We start from the raw sequence: 20985 nt of genomic DNA on the forward strand, positions 1-20985 counted from the left end.
CTGTGATTTTAATCACATTGAAGTTACTATGTATATGGTTTGGTTGCCTGTACTGACCAAATTAATGGGATGATTACTACATTTGTACTTACTTAGGGCTGTGTGGGCTTAACTACTGAAAGGAATTGTCTCGTTCAGTGTTCTGTTTGGCAAAATGGTGCTCTAAGGCTTCCATTTACATTCCAACAAAGTTCACCTCTTAAACTTTCATTTTGCACAGTGAACACCTGAGTAAAGGCCTATTGTTTTAATTAGTGGGGGGAAAAAGACTCAGACACAGTTTCTAGTCACAGGTAAATGTTAAGACACCTCTTAATTATGCTGCTGTTTGGAATAACAATATATTTCCAAGACCTCTCTCACAATGTGTGTGATTAGTTAAATTAGGAAGAATGGAAAACCAAAGATGAGAATATCATTTCCCTTGGCTCAGCAAAAGCAAAACCTATACAGGAGAAAGCCCCATATAATGCATAAATATCCACATCTTCCAATAGTGATCTATTCCTCTGACATTAAATTTTTCACTCAAATTCAGAGAGGAAGAGTTTGAGAGATTTATTTTTTCTGTATTTTTGGTCATCATTTGATGCCTCTGCATACTATGGCTATACCATGCAACAGGGAGGTTTTTCTGTGACCCCTCCTCCCCAACCCAACACAAACACATACTCACAAACCAGACATGTCTAATTGTTAGCTGCTCCTGCTCCAAGTTGCTGACTATTAGAAATCCTTCCAGATGGCTGGATCATTGATACGATAGCTGAATATTTTAACAATCTGGCCACGGTTTTCTTGACTGTTAAGACTGAAGCTTTCAAAAGAACTGCAAGGGTTGCAAAAAGAAAAAAATAAATCAGAGATGTAAAATTAATTATGCAATTTAAAATGTTGACTATAGGACTCCAAAGGAATACAGGTTTCCTGAACAAATTGTCCTCACTCTTCATAAAACAGCTATTAGCACTATTGAGATGTAAATAATGTTTTTATGAGAAACATTTAATCCTTTCTCCTTAATGAGAAACTACTAAATGTACCCTCTGTTGTATGTTTTAGGAGTTTCTCTTCACACATGCAAGTGAAAAGCAAACTGAGCTCAAGGAGCCTTTTTTTTTTTTTTTTTTTTGCTTAAGTGTGAAAGCAGTAAATACATCCTTCATTAATCATTTGGATGGATGAGTTCACGTTCATTTGCTTTTATTCTGTCTTCCTGCACTTTCTTCTTTCCCCTTCTTTGTCTCTTACTTGGAAACTCAAATAGCATGGATTTGCCATATGGGAAAAGAACAGTGTTACTGGGAACTTTGAAAATGTAGTCAATCCTGAAAACACCTGCTACACTTAAGTAAAAGCATGTATCATATTTTGTTTGTGATATTTCTTTATTACTAAACACAATCAAACTCTGTAACTTAAGCCACAATATCCTAAATAAGAAAACAAACTGTAATATATGTAAGCAAAAACATCCAGGATGTCTTCTTAAGATACAACTATCCTTCCTTTTTAGGAACCTGTAATCTAAATATTACACATTCAGTAAAAAGAGATCGATTAAAATGGCATCTAAAACATTCTAAATCCAGAAATCTAAGTCTCACCCCAGTTGCATTTCAACTGATTGTAAAAAGCCTTGCTCACACTGTTCGTGTTGTAAACTTTTGAATCATTTAAGGCTTTTGAATAGGAAAGTATTTATGCATAATTATATACCCATAACTGTGTTATATTTTAAAAGGATATCATGAAATCAGATGCAATTTAGTCGTTGATCTGCTTGAAAAAGCCTCTTTTTCAAATAAATCTATTTCCAAAAAGTTGCAATTAGAGCCAAGTTTGATGAACCTAGTAATTGTTGATTTATTAGAATAAAGATATTAAATAGAATTCTGTTACTAAGAAAATGATCTGTGTTCTATGTTTTATAAGTACCAAATTTCCTGTTTTGTTTTCCTTCTAGTGATAAACATCTCTAATTAGCTTGCTTATTATATTCTAAATGTTCAGACATTTGCATCTCAGTTTTCAGCAGCGTGAGAGAAATTTATCTTATTTTTTTATTTACACTGATGACAAAATGAGTAAAGTTTCAACATAAGGCATTTTCATCAGTTGCCGTATATCTTAGGATAATAGATAAAAGACTGGGATACAATGATAGTGTTTTCTCTCAGAATTTTCCCTTTTAATTATTCTTTCTTCTCTCTTGAGCCTTTTTTCTTTTTCTTTTTTCTTTCTTTTTTTTTTTTTTTGGTCTTTTTAGGGCTACACCCATGGTGTATGGAAGTTCCCAGACTAGGGGTCGAATTGGAGCTGTAGCTGCCAGCCTATGCCACAGCCAGAAAAACGCCAGATTCGAGTTGTGTCTGCTCCATCTGTAAGGTGAAAGGGTTGGATAAGATGGTCACTTAAGCACCCTTTACCTAATGTCTAATAGTAATAGGGATTAACGCAGATACCAGTGGAATAATGAAATTTGTAGGATGAGAAAAGAAATAAAAATCTTGATTTTACTAATTATAAAGATTTAGAGAAAGGTCATCATTCTATGATATCCTTAATTTTATTATTTTTTATTGATATAAGGGACATGTTACATTATTAGTTTCATAATGATTCATTATTAGTTTCATAATGATTGCAAAATGATCACATGAAGTGTGGTTTACATACATCACCAAATAGTTACAATTCTTTTTTTGTGATGAAGACTTTTAAGATCTACTCTCTTAGCAGTTTTTGAGGAGACAATAAAATATTAAGTACAGTTACCATGCTGTATATTATATCTCCATGATTTCTATATTTGTACATGCTCTTAGTCTTAATTTTCTACTGTAAATAAGAAAACTTTCATTTTTTTTCTGTAATTCCAGTGCTTAATTTTATTGTATATCTCATATGAAAAGACCAAAAAAAGGTAACAATAACATAAAAAAATGCAGTGACACGCATACACAAACTAAAACCCTTCACCTTAGAGGGTCATATGCAGTTTCTTGTTTGCATTTTTAAACTAAATGACTACATATTTACAGATTTTGAATTATTAACATGTATATTTAACTTGGAATTTAACAATTAAGTTCATAGCTTCTGGAATAATTACACAGGCAGGTCTCTTACTGAGATTTGAACTTGCCAGGGATATTTGTATATTTGTATTTTTCCTGGTGAATTTATAGGCATTTTCCCCACACAATCCCCTTTTTTCTCCTTACTTAAAAAATTGTTTAAATGACATTTTTCATATTATAAATATAAGTATCTTAAAGACTTTCCTTTTTGACTGAAAATGGAAATCTGAAAATGTCTTAGGGGAAATAACCAAGCAACACTTGATGGGAATTGACTACCTGAAGGTACTGTGCAATTTTCTCTGAAATCAAATTATCCAAACCACCAGCACTTTAGTCTGAATCTTTTATTCACTCCTGACATAGCAGTACACTTAAGGTGACAAAACATGACAGTAATGTTTGCACTAAAGAAAAATGTCTCATTCTGACATACAGATGGCCAAAAACCACATGAAAAGATGTTCAACATCACTCATTATTTGAGAAATGCAAATCAAAACCACGATGAGGTACCACCTTACACCAGCCAGAATGGCCATCATCAAAAAGTCTACAAACAATAAATGCTGGAGAGGGTGTGGAGAAAAAGGAACCCTAGTACACTGTTGGTGGGATTGTAAATGGGGGCAACCACTGTGGAAAACAGTATGGAGATTCCTCAGAAAACTACAAATAGAATTACCACTTGATCCAGCAATCCCACTCCTGGGCATCTATCCAGAGAAAACCATGATTTGCAAAGACACATGTACTTCGATGTTCATTGCAGCACTATTTACAATAGCCAAAACATGGAAACAACCTAAATGTCCATCGACAGAGGAGTGGATCCAGAAGATATGGTACATATACACAATGGAATATTATTCAGCCATTAAAAGAAACGAAATACCAACATTTTTAGCAACATGGATGGACCTAGAAATTATCATGCTAAGTGAAGTCAGCCATACAATGAGACACCAACATCAAATGCTTTCACTGACATGTGGAATCTGAAAAAAGGACAGACTGAACTTCGCAGAACAGATGCTGACTCAGACATTGAAAAACTTATGGTCTCTGGAGGAGACAGTTTGGGGGGTGGGGGATGTGCTTGGGCTGTGGGATGGAAATCCTGTGAAATTGGATTGTTATGATCATTATACAGCTACAGATGTGATAAATTCATTTGAGTAATAAAAAAATAATAATAAAAGAAAAAATGTCTCATTCTGTACTGAAACACCATTTAGAATTATAATTTGAGAGCACTAGGGCATAGAAAGATGCAAATAATTTAAATACATCTTTTCCTTCATTGTTTTGAGAGAAAAAAGGTAAATGTTGCTTTTAGGATTCCTTCTACCCCCTTAACAAAAAAAAATTTTCTAGGAAATAATGTTTCCCATATTCTTAAGGGAGACAATTACATATGGACCTCTAAATGCTGAAAAATCATTAAGAAATATTTAAAATAATGGCTGAACATTTTAATTTCATTAAACTACTTTCAAAATATATTTCTGGAATATCAGCCATTTTGGATGCATTGCTACAGTCTGAAATAAGCTATACCCAGCACTAGATAAATGTAACATGTTTATCTCCTTCATTTTCTGTAATGGCATAGATAATTTTCAGCTTAATAAAAGGACTATAGGTAACTCTTTTAGTGTATTGATTTCTTTTTATACGTGCTGAGATTTCAAATTACAACACACATACATACACCTCATGCCACGTGAAAACAATGCTCATCTTGCCTTAGAGAACATTTACCAGAAAGAGCTAGTGTGAAGTGCTTTGTTGTGTTCTGCCATCTGCTGGTACACAGTAAAAATACAGGATTTAAGATTTTTGGATCTTCTGATAGAAAAGTGCTGATGAGCTCTTCTCTTTATTTCCAGAGCCCCCTCGCTGGACAAAGAAACCTCAGAGTGGCGTGTACAGCACTGGGAGCAGTGGTATCTTGTTATGCGAGGCTGAAGGAGAACCTGAACCCACAATCAAGTGGAGAGTCAATGGCTCCCCGATTGAGCGTAAGTGAAAACACTAGTGTTGATGCAATCCTAAAGGTTTGCTGGACTGTGTAATGGTCAGGCACCCCGGTTATGGCTAAAGTGGAGTTGGTAAGTAACTGGACTAGCAGGAGAGATCTAACCAGCAAATCCAAAATTGCATCTTTTTAAGGCATTTGATTTATGCTTAAGTTTATGGAAAGCCTATAAATAACATTTGTTGGGCTATTGTATTAACTATATATAAAAATAAGTTTTAAAAATTAAGGAAGCTGAATGACAGAGGATGCATACAAGGAGAAGATTCCTTTTCCTGAGAAGAATTGGAGACCCAGTGATTGGGAACACAGGTGGGACTCAGACTTCCCTTCCATTCAGGCAACCACAACTCCTCACTTGGGTTCTGCTCTTCATAAAGACTTTCTCTGTCTCCATGATTTGAAAAATCCATAGAGCCAAAAAACATGCAAAGCCTGACCCTGTGCACCCAACCCCTGGCTCACTGCAATTATTTGACCAAGCTTCAGTAGCTAAGACCAGAAAAATCCTCTGCTCAGTCAGCTCTGAGCTCTCCCCAGATGCGCTGGGCTCACAGCCTTATCTCCCCAGTCCACGGTGTTCTAGCATAGAGCTCCAGGAATCCTCAAATCCTGAATCTGAACCTGTAGCTCTGGTAATTTTGAATATCTTTGTTAAAGTAGGGTGAGAGAACAAATCTTAATGGTCAACTGAGTAGCTTGATTCAGAACATTTATAATATTAACACATATGTGTGTTGTTTCCATTAATTCCTTTGCCCTAAACCCACTCATGTCAGGGTAGGCATCCTGGTTGTCCAGAGGCCCGGGTCCCAACTAGTCTGTGCACCTAAGCTTGGGGATAGTCACTAAATAGCCAGCTGTATGCTCTGAGCTGTTGAGTGAATCTCCTGAAGCTTTAGTTTTTAATTGCAAAATGGAGCAAATGATGGTTGTGTTTGAATGAGATGAAGATGTCAACCACCTAGGATTGTACTTACCTGTAGAACACAGATAATTAATAAACCCTGGGTCTGAAGGATCTATCTTTGCGTTCAGGTGCTACCATTTACTCTCTGTCTGATTGGGTGTTTTACTGATCCTCTTAAAACTTGTTGCCTCATCAGTAAAATGGGGATGAAAATACCACTGACCATTGGGAATTGTTATATGGATTAAAGGAAACACCACATAAAGTGTGCTTGGCACAGGGACTGCCACACAACACTCTCAAAATATTATTTACTACTGTTCTCTTACTTCAAGTACTCAAGAAATCCTAGTGTTTATTATTATTCTTGAAAAAACACATCCATTTTAGTTTTATGTATGACAGAAAGCACAATATCTATGATAAACAAATACTAACTGGGCACATTTGATGATGAGATTGAAAATAAAACTGACAGTTATTTAAAAATACCTAGGAGGTTCCCATGTGGTGTAGTGGGTCAGGGGCATGGTGTTGTTGCAGCTGTGGCTTAGGTCACAGCTGTGGGGAGAGTTTAATCCCTGGCCTAGGAACATCCAAATGGTGCAGGCAGAGCCAAAAAAAGAAAAATCTATTACATAGCCTTATGAATCTGGAAATTGTCAAGTTAACCGTATGACCATATCTCCTTCTCAGCATATAATTTTAAAAAAAATCACTTTGAATTCTATCTCTATATGACTCTGAGAAGAAAAAAGGGTGCTTATTTAAAATACAAATGATTGGGCAAAACCATGAGCAGTTCTGAATTTTTTTTCTTTTTTTATTGAGGTGTAATGGGTATGCGCTATATTAGATTCAGGGGTACAGCATAATGATTTGATATTTTCATATATTGAGAAATGGTTACCACAATAAGTCTAGTTAACATCTGTCACCTTACTGAGTTACTGAATTGTTCTTCTTGTGATGTTTATAATCTATTAGCATCTTTCAAAAGTGAAGTGCAGTATCATTAACTATTTTTGCCATGCTGTACATTATATCCCCATGACTTACTCATTTTATAACTGGAAGTTTATACCTGTTTATCCCCTTCATCCATTTGGCCTATCCCCCTAACCCCCCACCTTCCAGCCTCTGGCAATCACCGACTGTTCTCTGTATATATGAGCTCGTTTTGTTTTTTTTATATTTCACATATAAGTGAGATCATTTAGTATTTTTCTTTCTCTGTCAGACTTATATGACTTAGCATAATTCCCTCAAGGTCCATCCATGCTGTCACAAATGACGAGATTTCCTCTTTTTTAAGCTGAATAATGTTCCATTGTTTGCATATGTTTGTGTAATATATATCACATTTTATTTATCCCTTCCTCTGTCAGTGGACACTTTAGCCCTCATTATTAATGTCTTCAATTTGAGATATTAATTTCTCATCTCTTTAGTATTAGGATGACTTTGGGAGTGTTTCTTCTTCAGTCTTTTGAAAGAGTTTAAGAAGCGTTGATATAAGTTTTCTTTGTATGCTTGGTAGAATTTGCCTATGAGGCTATCTGGTCCTGGACTTTTGTTTGTAGAGAGTTTATTATTATTACTATTACATATTCAACTTCATTTCTAATGATTGGTCTATTCAAACTATCTATTTCTCCCTGATTCAATTTTGGTGGGCCATATGTTTCTAGAATGTTGTCTGTTTCTTTCAGATTGTCAAATTTGTTGGCATCAAATTGTTCAAAGTATTCTCTCTCTCTCTTTTTTTTTTATTTCTGCAGTATCGGTTGATATTTCTGTTTTTTCATTTTTTACTTTGTTTATTTGTGTTCTCTTTCTCTTCTTCTTGTTGAGTCTGGCTTGTCAATGTAGTTTACCTTCTTTCCTCATTCCCTTTAAAGAATAGAATAAGAAATGAAAAATTAAACTACATGTAGACTATAGGGAAATGAAAACAACTTTTTTTTATAAAAATATTAAGGATGCTAAAATAAAGAAAGCAGAGTGTCTGGAACATAAAATCATAAAATTTTGTATTTGAATGGCACTTAGCTGTTTATAAAGGACATTCACATACTGCTTTGAGTCCCCACATAAGCCTTTTAAAGGAAATACAGTTATTCATATTTAAAGGATTAATTATTTCATTCAATAATGTTCATTAAATGCCTTCTTTGTGCCAGGCACTGGCCTTATCACTTGGGAGATGGCAGTAAATAAAATGGACAGTTCCTGCTCCCATAAATCTGACATTCTGGTGGGGAGAGACAAGCAGTTGACAAAAGCACATAAATGTGGTGAAATGAAAACTAGTTGGGGAAGGGGTGAGTACAAAGGAAGTTCAGAACCTAGAGTTGCTATCCAGTTTAGAGAAAATGTTAGTAAGACCCTTGGGATTATTTACCATTGAGTAGAAATGGGAGAAGTGAATGATGTAGCCATGCAAATAGCCATGAGTGAGCTTTCAGGATAGAAAGGTCACTGAGTGCATAGACTCAAGGTGTGTTTGGAATGTTGAGAAAAAGAATGGAGTCCAGTGTGGCTAAAGCGGAGTGAGGAGGTGGCAGTGCTTAGAGAGGTCAGTCAGAAGCAGGGTCTACATCATATCTAAAGCTCAAGGATCAAAGGTGACCTAGGATATTATTGCGAACAGGATGGGACACTTGGAGGATTTAGAGGCAAAGAATGAGAGGCTTTAATTTATTACCTAGAATTTTTCTGGCTTCTGCATGGAGAAGCAACTGTATGACTCCATTTAGGAGCCGATGAAAAGATAGCGGAGCCTTGGGTTAGGTGAGTAGCAGTAACAGTTAGGTTATGGATTTATATCCAAAACAGAGCCAATATGTTTGTTGATGGATGAGCATGTCAAGGCTGAAAATAAACTAATGCAAGAGGGCACAGCTGAATAATGGCAGACCCACGACTAAAGCCACATCTTTGGAATCCATGCTCTGTGTTGTTTCCACAGTTTTCACTCCAGCTCTCCTGGCATCACTGCCAACAGATCATGATTTATAATTGGGATGTTCAATGACAGTGGGATCAGTGAAGGATTTGAAATCCCTTTGAGCTCATATTTTTACCAATTGCATATCTTTATACATATTTGAGAATTAAATAAAAATTATTTAATGTTGTAATGTTGATTACAAGCCTAATAAACTTTTTCAAATGTTTTGCATCCAATGTTTCTGAGCCCTTGCAAAAGAGAGTTCTTACTGTGCAGTTTGTAGATGTGGGCACATGAAACTCAGCGAGGTCACATTACTTATATGAGGCCACAACCCAAGTGAATTTAGAGCCATAAATGGAACTGAAATGAATAAGTCCACAGCTGAAGTTTCTCCCCATACATTGCATTTTTGCCCTTTGAGCTTAGCAAAGACAGATTATGTCAGGAATATTTTTGTTTGCTTTGAGCAGAAAATGTTTTTGCTTTGTTTTTTTGAGCAGCCCTTGCAGCATGCAGAAATTCCTGAGCCAGGGCTTGAACCCATGCCACAGCAGTGACCTGAGCCACAGCAGTGACAAGACCAGATCTTTTAATAGCTAGGCTACCATTGAACCATTTAGGATTTTTTTTTTCATGGTTTGTGTGTTTGTTTGATAAAGAACTTGGCCTTCTGGCATTATGGAAGCTCCTATTAGCCTTTGCCAGTATGCTACAGTACTCTGCAATTTCCATACCTATCCCAGAAGGCAGCTTTGAGCAATGTTTAATTATTTGTTACTCAGATATGAGGCCAGAGTTTAATTTCATCTTTTTATATTGTTATGTAGACTCAGAATTTACCAGGGGGCAAATGGTTTAAGAACTAAATATAAGGGATGATAGGGTTTACTCTGAAGCTTGTAAAATTTGATGTAAGGGGTGAGGGTGCAGAATGAGATCAGAAACTTAATCATTGTAGAAGGAGCTTCCTGGTGGCTTAGTGGGTTAAGGATGTGGTGTTGTCACTGCTGTGGCACGGGTCTGATCCCGGCCAGGTATTCCCATATACCACAGGTGAGGCCAAAAAAAACCCCTAAACAAACAAACAAAAAAACTTGAACTATTCATCTTGATGATTCTCAAGAGATAAATCATCCTATAGGATTGAATCAAATTTCTATTGTTACTATAACAAATTACAACAAATTTAGTGGCTTAAAACAGTATATATTTGAGAAGAATGTATATTCTGATTTTTTGGGGGTGCAGTGTCCTTAAAATCTCAATTAAGTCTAACTTTTCTATTGTGTCATTTGGGATTTCTGTGGCTTGATTGATTTTCTGTCTAGAGGATGGAGCATGATAATGTGAGAAAAAAGAATGTATATATGTATGTGTGACTGGGTCAACTTGGTGTACAGTAGAAAATTGACAGAACACTGTACACCAGCTATAATGGAAAAAAAATAAAACTCATTAAAATAAAAAAACAGTATATATTTATTATTTTATAATTCTGGAGGTTGTAAGTCCAGCACAACTCTCCCTGGGCTAAAATTAAGGTGTCAGCAGTGCTATGGTTCTTCCAGAGACTCTAGGAGAGGAACCCTTCCGTTGTGTTTTCCAGCTCATAGGGCCCACATTCCTTGGCCCACTTCCTTCGTCTTCAAGTCAAGCATATTACATTTCTCCTACCACTCTTTCATAGTCACATCTCTCTTTGGCTGGCTTGCCACAGGCATTAAATTTCTCTGTTTATAAAGAGCCTTATAATTTCATCGGGCTCACTTGGATAATCCAGAATAACATCCCCTCTCAGGGTCCTTGGCCTTAATCACATATGGAAAGTCTCTTTTGCCATGTAAAGTAAAATAGTCACACATCGTAGAGATTAGACCAGGCCCATCATTGGGGGACTATCAGTCTCCATTCCACAGGGACCTACCAGGACTAAAATGGCACCCAACAAAAGTGTTGTTCATTCATTCCGTGAAAACTGCTGTCTCCTCTGCAATAGAGGCTATTTGCACACCAGGGACATAGTGCACGGCTCATAGACACGTTCTTACCCCCATGGAGCTGACATTCAAGTGTAAAAATGTATTTATTTCTCACTCTCAGAAGCAAAAAGATGTATAAGAAAAATCTATTTTATTATGCAATAATCAATGTTTCCTATAATCTAAAATTTAGTATAGTCTCTGTTTTGAACAAAGGAGACACCATAAGAAAAAACTTAAATTAGATGTATTGGTAATCTTGTAATGCCATTTAAACAAAAGTTTTTAACATTTGCACCCTTCATTCAACATTCCTCACTTACATGTTTTTCTTTCAACAGTTTGCTTGCGTCAGAGCAGGGCATGCAATTTGGCCCATGCTATGGCCCTCTCTGAAATACAGTAATTTCTACCTTCTCAATAGCCATATTGGTGGGATTTAGCAGGTTCTGAGTGGAGTTAATAAGATAATGCATGTGCAGTACCCAGCAAGGTACTTTGGCCCTCAATACAAACACATAAGTATTAGATTTTCTCATTTCCAAAAGATATTTCCAAAATTATACTTGGATCAGCAATGGGGTAGGATTTATTGCCAAATAGACAATTTGGCCCCTCCTTTCAAGAAGAGTTTAATCTTACTGGGAAAATGAAATACATGAGCTATGTATCTGAAGTGGTTAAAGAGCAAAGCAAGGCAGTTAAAATGGATGGTGTAGATGGGAAAATTGCAGAAGAGCAGAGAAGTGAAACAGAGGAACAATGTATCAAGAGGGAAAACAGCAGCTACTAGTGGTGGATCGGGGGAATCAAGGTGTGTGGATCTTGTAATTTATTCTGGGCAGTATGAGGACCCCAATTTATAAGAATAAGTGAGATTCAGTTCACACTTTGACTTGAATGCTAAACAGAAAATCTGGCATCTTACTTTGGGGTATTGAGTCTGGAAAGGCAGTGAGTTAGAGCTGAGCAAATATTTTGGCAATAAACACCAATGTGAAGGAATACTGAAATTGCAGAAGGGTCTGGAAAGAAAAATCGATGGCCGATATTAAGAAATTCTAAAGAATTTGCTTTGATGAACTATTATCCACCTGGCCTTAAAATATAAATACTGGTCTTAAAATATAAATACTATGTAACACATTTAATAAATGGTGTATAAATATTTTATTTTATTTTTATCTAACTGACTTTGTTTAATCTCTTTTAGGAAATCCATTTTCTGGTGATGTCATCTCCCCCGGGGAAATCAGTTTTACCAATGTACAACCAAATCACACCGCGGTATACCAGTGTGAAGCCTCAAATGTCCATGGCACTATCCTTGCCAGTGCCAATATTGATGTTGTAGGTAAGCAGCCCATTAGCCTTTTCTACAGGAAAGTATTCAAGGCCAAACTCGCAAGTAGACTGAATTCTTGGCACATAAAACATGGAGGAAACCAAAGTACTTTTCACATTTACATTTGAGCATAGATTTTTATAGTAAAACTACACTTCCAAAAATGTGTTGTTTGGATACTTTCTAACTCAAGAATATGGACTTTGGTATTCCACTCTTTTCTGTTCTTGCTAATATGGCTAGGCTATAGAAAAACATAATTTGCTTATATTCTTACATGAAAAATTAAACTATATTTGCATTGTTTTCAAATAGATGTTCGTCCATTGATACAAACTACAGATGAAGAAAATTATGCCACAGTAGTTGGGTACAGTGCTTTCTTACATTGTGAGTTCTTTGCTTCACCCGAGGCAATAGTGTCCTGGTAAGCTGGTACCCTGTTTTCTTAAGAGAATGTCAGTTGTAGGTTTCACTTTGTTTCTTCATCCATTATTTGACAGGCTGCACTGTGTCAGTGTTGTTGCATGTAACCAGTGCCTCTCAGAAATAAGGAAGCAAACTTAATTACTTACTTTTCCTGGAATTATTGACTAGATGTGTAGGATTTCTCCCACCTGAGAAAATAGGGAGAGCCATTTTCTGTTCACAAAGGAAACCAGGAAATTGAGATGATTACTACTAAGACAACTTTTCAGGTAGATTTAGTTTTCCATTATGGTTATCTCCAAGGTCATATATTACTTTATTGTTTCTGTTTGGGATAATAAAAATTATTAAACGTTCATATAATTCTGAATGCCTATTTTTAACACTCTTCCAACATGTATTTTGAATTTAATTTCAATACATTGGTTGGTGTAGTGACTCTGAACTCTTTGTTACACGAATCTACCATACTTGTCCCTTCACTAGGAACACTTGGCTAAACTGGTCTTCAGTAATTTTGCCAATGTGCTACAGGGCTGAGGTGAGAGTGAGGTGAGCAAGGTGAGGTCATACATGTGCAGGGTCAGATTCGGTCGCTATTTAAAACTTAGATATTTTGTTCATGGTGGACATTTTTGCATTATTTTTGATTTAAAAAAATACCTCATTAAAATATTATTTATCTTGATTACTGAGGTTTTCTTTTGGCAACCCTTAAATTTTGTCTCTGAAGCAAGTGCCTCACTTGCGTTACTCTTGTCCCACCCCAGCCCTGCAAAATCTCGTGTGAATAGCAGCCAGAGTTTGTCCCTTGGATATTTTCTCTTCAGCAGCCTCTCACTGTGAAATGTATGAGATGAATCAAGCTGTGGAAGTAAATGTTTGGAAAATGGATGAATGTAAGAGAAAATGACTGTGGGTTGGTAAGGGTAAATGTAATCCACATCCACAGAACAGGAAAGACCTCTTGGCCTATAATATTTCTGAATGACCAGTGTTCCCCCACGACAGCAGGAGGTTCCAAAGTTTCATTATCTCTTTCAGTTACTAGCTCTCCTATTTAGTACCCTGAGGCCATCAATAACTAAAAAGTTCACCTTCAATAAGGCAGAAAATATTTATTAAACTCTGAGGACAGATGCAAAGTAGTACTGGGAGCTCTTACAACTATAGCAGAAGCACAGAGCTTAGGCCCTGATTTGCTCCCATCACAGTCTATTTGGGAAGGAAAGATTGACACCTATCACCCATTTTGGAAAAATTGTAAACCCTTGTGGAACATTTCATAAGGACTGCTAAGCTCCTAAAGAAGGGACAAGATTGAATGACATCAGTGACAAGTTTGAAAAAGGGTAATATAATTCTGCCACACCCCAAATTGCTCTATGCTTTCTATGTCCACAGGCAGAAGGTAGAAGAAGCAAAGCCCCTTGAAGGCAGACGATATCATATCCATGAGAATGGCACGTTACAGATCAACACAACCACGGAAGAAGATGCTGGTTCCTATTCCTGTTGGGTAGAAAATGCTAAAGGAAAAACAGCTGTCACAGCCAACTTGGATATTAGAAGTAATTTTATTTTGTTTTTACTTTACATGAATTCTTACATGGGTTCAGTTTGTCTTCATTTTTCCCAGTGAAAAATTATGATTTAAGTTGGGGCATCTGTTAATTTTCTTTAGACCATTTTAAAACTCCTAGATCATGTTTCATCTAAAAGACCATCATAAGAATTATAGGCTATGTCAGTGATGTGTACGTGGCTTTATACAATTGTAAGAGCTTGGTGATGGATAACCAGCAGTATTTTAAATTTCTGCATTTTAGTGTATTTCTGTAATTATATTTTCTTTCAATAACCAATTCAAAGTTATGCCACTCAATGTTGTTATGTAATCAACTCTTTGAATTAAAATTTAATAAATAAACTCAAACTGCTAGTGGCCAGAGAGGACAAGTTCATAAACTTTTGGTCTGCTCTAATGTCCATTTTATATGGAAGGAGTCAGTAGGAATCAGAGCCATGAGAATTAAGGTCATAATTCTTACATATTGAAAAAGGAATGTCAAGAATGGAATTCAATGAAAGGCTATATAGCAGTGATTGAGAGCATAAGCTTTGGTCTCTTCCAGTCTTGAGTTCAAATCACAGCTCATGCCCTTACCAGTTAGAAAATATTAATATCATTATTTGATTTCACTTTAGCCTTGTTATCATCTCTAGAAGGTAGAGATATTAATATTCATAGAATTGTTATAAAATGTCACAAATGTGAACTTTACAGTCTAATTAAAATAAGTGCTTATTGAATGGTATTAATTATTATTCAATGGATTTGTGGCTTTAAATTTAGAATTGGGAGTAAGATGTTTAATAATTCACTTGAAATTAATTCAGTATGATAATCGCTTCAAATTTCATGCTCGGGATACCAAATAGTCAATTTTACTAATGCTTTCAGCTTTTAATCAGTTTCTCGAGTACCATGTAGATAGCAAATATTAGAATATGATTGTGGAATGGGAGGAAGTGATGGGACTTGACTTCTGAGAGGCTTACCAAGTGCTGCATTAGGGTAAAGTATATCTTTAATATGGCCTTAAGAGTAAGGATTATGTGTTTTGAATTATAATGAAACAAACATTTTTCACGACAGCCATGGTACCAATGTTTATGTTTCATATTGTTGATATTGCTGATTTACTTTGAAAATATGACTCACTCATTCTAACTCTCTGAACAAAAATTCAACAAATATGTTTTGAGTACCTACCATATAGAGGGTCCCTTCTGGGCTCTGGAGATATTGAATGTAACAAAAGAGGCACAGCCTCTATTTTCATGGGACTTATGTTCAAATTCTCCACCTTCATGTTGTTAGTTTGTCTATTCATAGCCTTCACTATAGGTTTGAGTTAATAATAAACATATTGATAGAGAAGTAATTGATTCCCCCCAACCTGTTTTTTTTTTGTTTTTTTGTATTCTTAGGGTCGTACCCGTGGCATATGGAGGTTCCCAGACTAGGGGTCCAATTGGAGCTGTTGCTGCTGGCCTATGCCAGAGCCACAGCAATGCCAGATCTGAGTCATGTCTGCAACCTGTACCACAGCTCAGGGTCACGCTGGATCCTCAACCCACTGAGCAAGGCCAGGGATCGAACCCACAACCTCATGGTTCCTAGTCAGATCCATTTCCACTGCACCACGATGGGAACTCCGACTTTCCCCTTTGCTTTATGGTATTTTGATCACATGTCCAGAAGCTCTAGAATGAAATTTTATATTATGTTCAACATCTAGAGGCATTTGCTTGCTCACATACTTCTTACTCCCTTCATCTAGGAAGTAGTAGGGAGATTGCTATTAATTAATACTTCCATCCAGGGGTCCTGGCCTGGTTGGAACAAAAATAGCAACAATATATGATGTTAGGAAATGACAGGGTGACAAACATTGCATGAGAATTTTTGACTCTCAGGTTGACCATTTGGAGTGATTAGATGATGGCAGGCTCTTGATAACAAAGTAAACTGTGCTCTGTAGCCTTAACTAGTATCTTTGTTTTGTAAAAATAGATGCTACGAAACTTAGAGTTTCTCCTAAGAACCCTCGTGTCCCCAAATCACATACACTTGAATTACACTGTGAGAACAAATGTGATTCATATTTGAAACACAGTTTGAAGTTGTCCTGGAGTAAAGATGGAGAAGCCTTTGAAATTAATGGCACAGAGGATGGCAGGTAGGTAAACTATTATAGTATCTCCAAATATGTGCTTGGGATTAAACCTTGTGTTGGAAAGAAAAAATAGATGTAAAGAATTTACACTTAATTTAAATATTAAAAACGATGATTATATTTCAGTCTTTAAGACAGTATTTAAAAGGTCATACGATGTGCTTGTTTCACTTTTCTCTCATGTGTTTGTCTTCTTATTTTTGCTAAGGGCTTATCATGCAATGTGTACCATCCTGTAAGTGTGGGAAGCAGAAGCAAATATAGAAGAGAGAATGTAGAATAAAGGGTGAATAGATGCTGATATCACTAAACAGTATGAAGCATATCAAAGAAAGTTAAAATAATATTTACTGAATGCTTATGTTGTCTTTTGAAAGCAGAGGACAACTCTCCTTCCTTTTGCAACGTTACTGAGTTTGGGGTTAAAAATGGACCATTCTTGATCCAAATTTCAATTTCAGTCTTATGTTGTTATTCATCACTCCAAAAAAATGAAATATGAAGATCATTTCATAGGATAGGCATTCCTTAGGTGAGATGGTAGCTGGGTCATAAGTTAAGAGGATGGGGTCTGGAGCCCAGTGGCCTGAGTTTGAGTCCAACTTTGTCACTTACTGGGTCTGTGACCTTGTCAAGCTGTCTAAATTGTCTGTGCCTTAGTTTTTTATTCTAAAACATAGTTTCCTTCAAAAACATTAAGGTAATTCATCATAGGGTTGTTGTGCATTAACACCAAGCACTTAAAACATGCTAGCCACTCAGTCCATGTTAGCTATGAAGACTTATACTACTCATTTCTTCAGTAGCCTTGTCTCACTTCATTACCTGATTTTGGGGGTTGTGTGTATGTGTGTGTCTTTGTGTGTGTCCATGTCCTCTATGCAAAGACATTGGTCTCAGGCTTGGTGCTTAATTTATTCTAGTCCATCCCTCCTATATATGAAACATTTGTGGTCCTACAACCAGTGGTCCATGATACAAAAGGAGATTAATTGCTGATACCTAACAGGCCACACATTGCAACAGAGATCTTCAGTCTTTGGTTAGGTGTCAGTTGATTTGTCAGTTCCTCAGGTCTCCTCAGATTCTGTCCTTGGTCAGTACTGTCTAGTTATTTGGGTTTTCCATATGATCTCTGGGTTACAGCCAAGAAGGGAATCAGATTCCTGCCTTAATGCTAATGTGACTTGCATGTTTAGATCCTGAATCCAGAAATTCCAACCAGCTTCTTTGGGTAGCCCAGTTTTACAGCTTCTGCAAGATGCTGGGGCTGACACTCACATGAGCCTTGGGACATCTGAGTGACCCAAGCAAGTAATGGAGATATTCTTCTAGTTTTCCCTAAATAATGGGTAGGAGGTAAAAGACGGTAATCTTAACACAGAAGAGAGTTCTGGCATGGGAAGAGCTCGGAGCAAATGTTGCTGGCTGTTCTTGACCAGAGCCAGGGGCAGGCATAGAATTGCTGCAGGGAAGTCATGGGTATCTGCTAAATATCTGAAGAGGCATTAGTAAGCTCCCATTTCTCACCTCCTGCTGGGTCACCTTCTCCTTATCCCTAGCTGGGAACCAGAAGCTTTTGCCATGAAAGAGGTTAAATTTCTGATCAAAGGGACATAGAGAAGAATGAAAAGTGAAAATACCTTCTTTCTCTTTTGTGCCCTATTATGGGGAGGTGTATGATAAGTGTCAGAATCTGCCCCTCTGGGGCGTTACACCTGCTGGGTGCCTCATGTTATGTTCATGCCTTCTGTACACACTTTCCCTCAATTATCCTCACAGGAAACCTATGAGGAAGACTAAAATGACCTCAAGGAATTTTCTGTGGCTTTCTAATCTGCAGGTGGCTCTAGATAATACAATGTCATGATAAATGAAATGGAGGATGGATGTATGAAACCATTTTTAAACTTTAGACTGTGCTTAATACATGTAATGGGGGCTGTTCATGACCATGGACAGAGGGAAGGACCCAGTCCTGCAGGAGAGACTGCAGTGGCTAGTGGGGCAGGGATAGGGAATGTGTCAGTGTCTGTGAACAGGAGGATGAGAAGGAAAAGCTGTCAAAAGCACGAGTGGGAAGGCATTTCTTGACATCAAGCGAGGGCTTTTTTTCCCCTCAGAAAAGTCAGTGAATGAATGGGACAGCATTTAGAGGGAGGGGGTAAGGATGCTGAGATTATAAAACCTAAGATTAGGCAGAGATTATAAGAATGGAAGGGTCCCTTCCTAACACGAGAAGAGTTAAAGTAATTTGTTCGAGCAGAGAAGCAGGAGGAAGGGGAGTTGGGAGCATTAAGAAATGTGATTAGTTAGAAGCCAACAATGAGTGAAATAAGTTTGATTAATATTATTAGTAACACTCTTGGAGCACAGACTAAGCCAGGCTCTACACACTAATTACTTTATGTGTTTTCCCTCATTTACTTCTCCAGAAGAGAAAGGATGTATTGTCATCCCCATTTTTTTAGATAAGGTGGATTAGGCTCTAAATTTTTTCATGATTATACAAGTCATCATTGGTGGAAATGAACCTCAAACATAGGTCTGCAAAGAGAGAATCAGTTCAGGGAAATGTGGCCGTTACACATAAGAGATTAATAAGGGTTGGGCACTAGCAAACTGGATTATTTCATATGAAGGTGGTGAGAGGTTGTAGGGTCATAGCAGGTTTCTTAGGTGAGGGAATGGAGCAGGTACAGATGGAGGAAAGATTGGGAGGAGCAGAGATGAAGATGAAGCCAGAGAACAGGTACTATGAAGAGCAGAAACCATTTTTTAAATGTATCATGTGTTTAATTTAGGACTTTCTTCAAGCAGAATACAATAGAATTATGATGGAAACATAGCATAAAAGAGAAATAAAGTGTTATGGTGTTAGGCACTGAGAATTTGGAGCTATTTGTTACTTTGTTAATGGTTGTCACATTTTGAGGTGAGCCAGAATTAACTAGGTGTCATGTTCAAATGCAGTAGCCCTTGTCCTATTCCCAAAAATCTGATTTGGGATAAAGACCGAGGTCAATGCCAATTTTTTTTTTTTTCGGTCCTTTTTGTCTTTTTGCCTTTTCTAGGGCTGCTCCATGGCATATGGAGATTCCCAGGCTAGGGGTCTAATCTGAGCTGTGGCCGCTGGCATAGGCTGAAATGTGGGATCTTAGCCGCGTCTGCAGCCTACACCACAGCTCAAGGCAATGCCGGATCCTTAACCCAATGAGCAAGGCCAGAGATCGAACCCGAAATCTCGTGGTTCCTAGTCGGATTCGTTAACCACTGCGCCACGACGGGAACTCTGCCAATTTCATTTTTTAACATCCTCCCCAGGTACGTCATACCTACCAGATTTCAATGACCAGTAGGAAATTGAACCTTGATTAAGTTGAGGGCACCTGACGTACACTTTTGAGGTTCCAAAAAAAAAAATGAGTTGGCAAAGAGGTGCCCTTTCATTCTGGCCTGAAGCAGCCCCAAACCATGTACAAACCTTGGCAAAAAGATTGTCGGCTAGATTTCAGCTCCCACATGCTCTCGTGGATGTGCAGGGCACAAAGAACCCTCTTGAAGAGGTTATTAAATTGTCAATATTCATCTAAGAAGGTAAACTTTGGAGTCCACATTGTGGTTCAGTGGTAACTAACCCGGACTAGTATCCATGAGGATGTGGGTTCAATCTCTGGCCTCACTCAGTGGGTTAAGGATCCAATGTTGCCATGAGCTGTGGCAAAGGCTGGAAGCTGGAGCTTTGATTTGACCCCTAGCCTGGGAACTTCCACATGCCACAAGTGTGGCCCTGAAGGGGAAAAAAAAAAAAAAAAAAAGGGTGAACTTGGCAAAATTGTCAGTGTATATAATATTCTGATATTTCTGCCAAATAGACGCATAACTAACATGAACTAAGAAACTAATTTATGTCAAAGTTTTATCATGTTTAGAATTATAGTGAGAGTCTTGACTAGCAATGCCAGGTAATATTGATTGGCAGTTCATTCAGTTATTTGTAGAGGAGTAAGGGGCTGACTTTATAATCGAAGGGCAGAATCATATTTGATTTTACTATAGTTTTAAGTGGTTTTCTGCAACTCAAGCTTTTCAGCAGTTTATATGAGTGAATTAAATTGAGTTGAATTAAAAAGCTCAATTATATGAGTGTCTCTCCCTGCTTCCACAAGGAAGACATTACTTATTTCAACTACATAGCAAACTGTTGTGAATAATTCTCAAATTTAATGAAACTTTACTATTTATTTATTTATTTATTTATTTATTTTTTGCCATTTCTTGGGCCACTCCCGAGGCATATAGAGGTTCCTAGGCTAGGGGTCGAATCAGAGCTACAGCTGCCGGCCTACACCAGAGCCACAGCAACGTGGGATCCAAGCCGCTTCTGCAACATACACCACAGCTCACAGCAATGCCGGATCCCCAACCCACTGAGCAAGGCCAGGAATCGAACCCACAACCTCATGGTTCCTAGTCAGATTCGCTAACCACTGAGCCAC

The 20985-nt window shown here is 37.3% G+C and overlaps 1 protein-coding gene across 6 annotated transcripts in view; it reads left to right on the forward strand.

The window, feature by feature from the left end:
- The window catches only part of CHL1 (cell adhesion molecule L1 like), a 217885-nt gene that overhangs the window by 166895 nt on the left and 30005 nt on the right, over positions 1 to 20985 (forward strand). For all 6 annotated transcript variants that reach the window (XM_047779306.1, XM_047779265.1, XM_047779272.1 and 3 more), the window contains 5 exons: positions 4976 to 5107; positions 12183 to 12323; positions 12630 to 12741; positions 14148 to 14314; positions 16324 to 16489. In XM_047779306.1, coding sequence (XP_047635262.1) covers positions 4976 to 5107; positions 12183 to 12323; positions 12630 to 12741; positions 14148 to 14314; positions 16324 to 16489 — 718 coding nt within the window. The remainder of the gene's footprint in view (positions 1 to 4975; positions 5108 to 12182; positions 12324 to 12629; positions 12742 to 14147; positions 14315 to 16323; positions 16490 to 20985) is intronic.

This window comes from Phacochoerus africanus, chromosome 1, assembly GCF_016906955.1.
Source record: "Phacochoerus africanus isolate WHEZ1 chromosome 1, ROS_Pafr_v1, whole genome shotgun sequence".
NCBI lineage: Eukaryota > Metazoa > Chordata > Mammalia > Artiodactyla > Suidae > Phacochoerus > Phacochoerus africanus.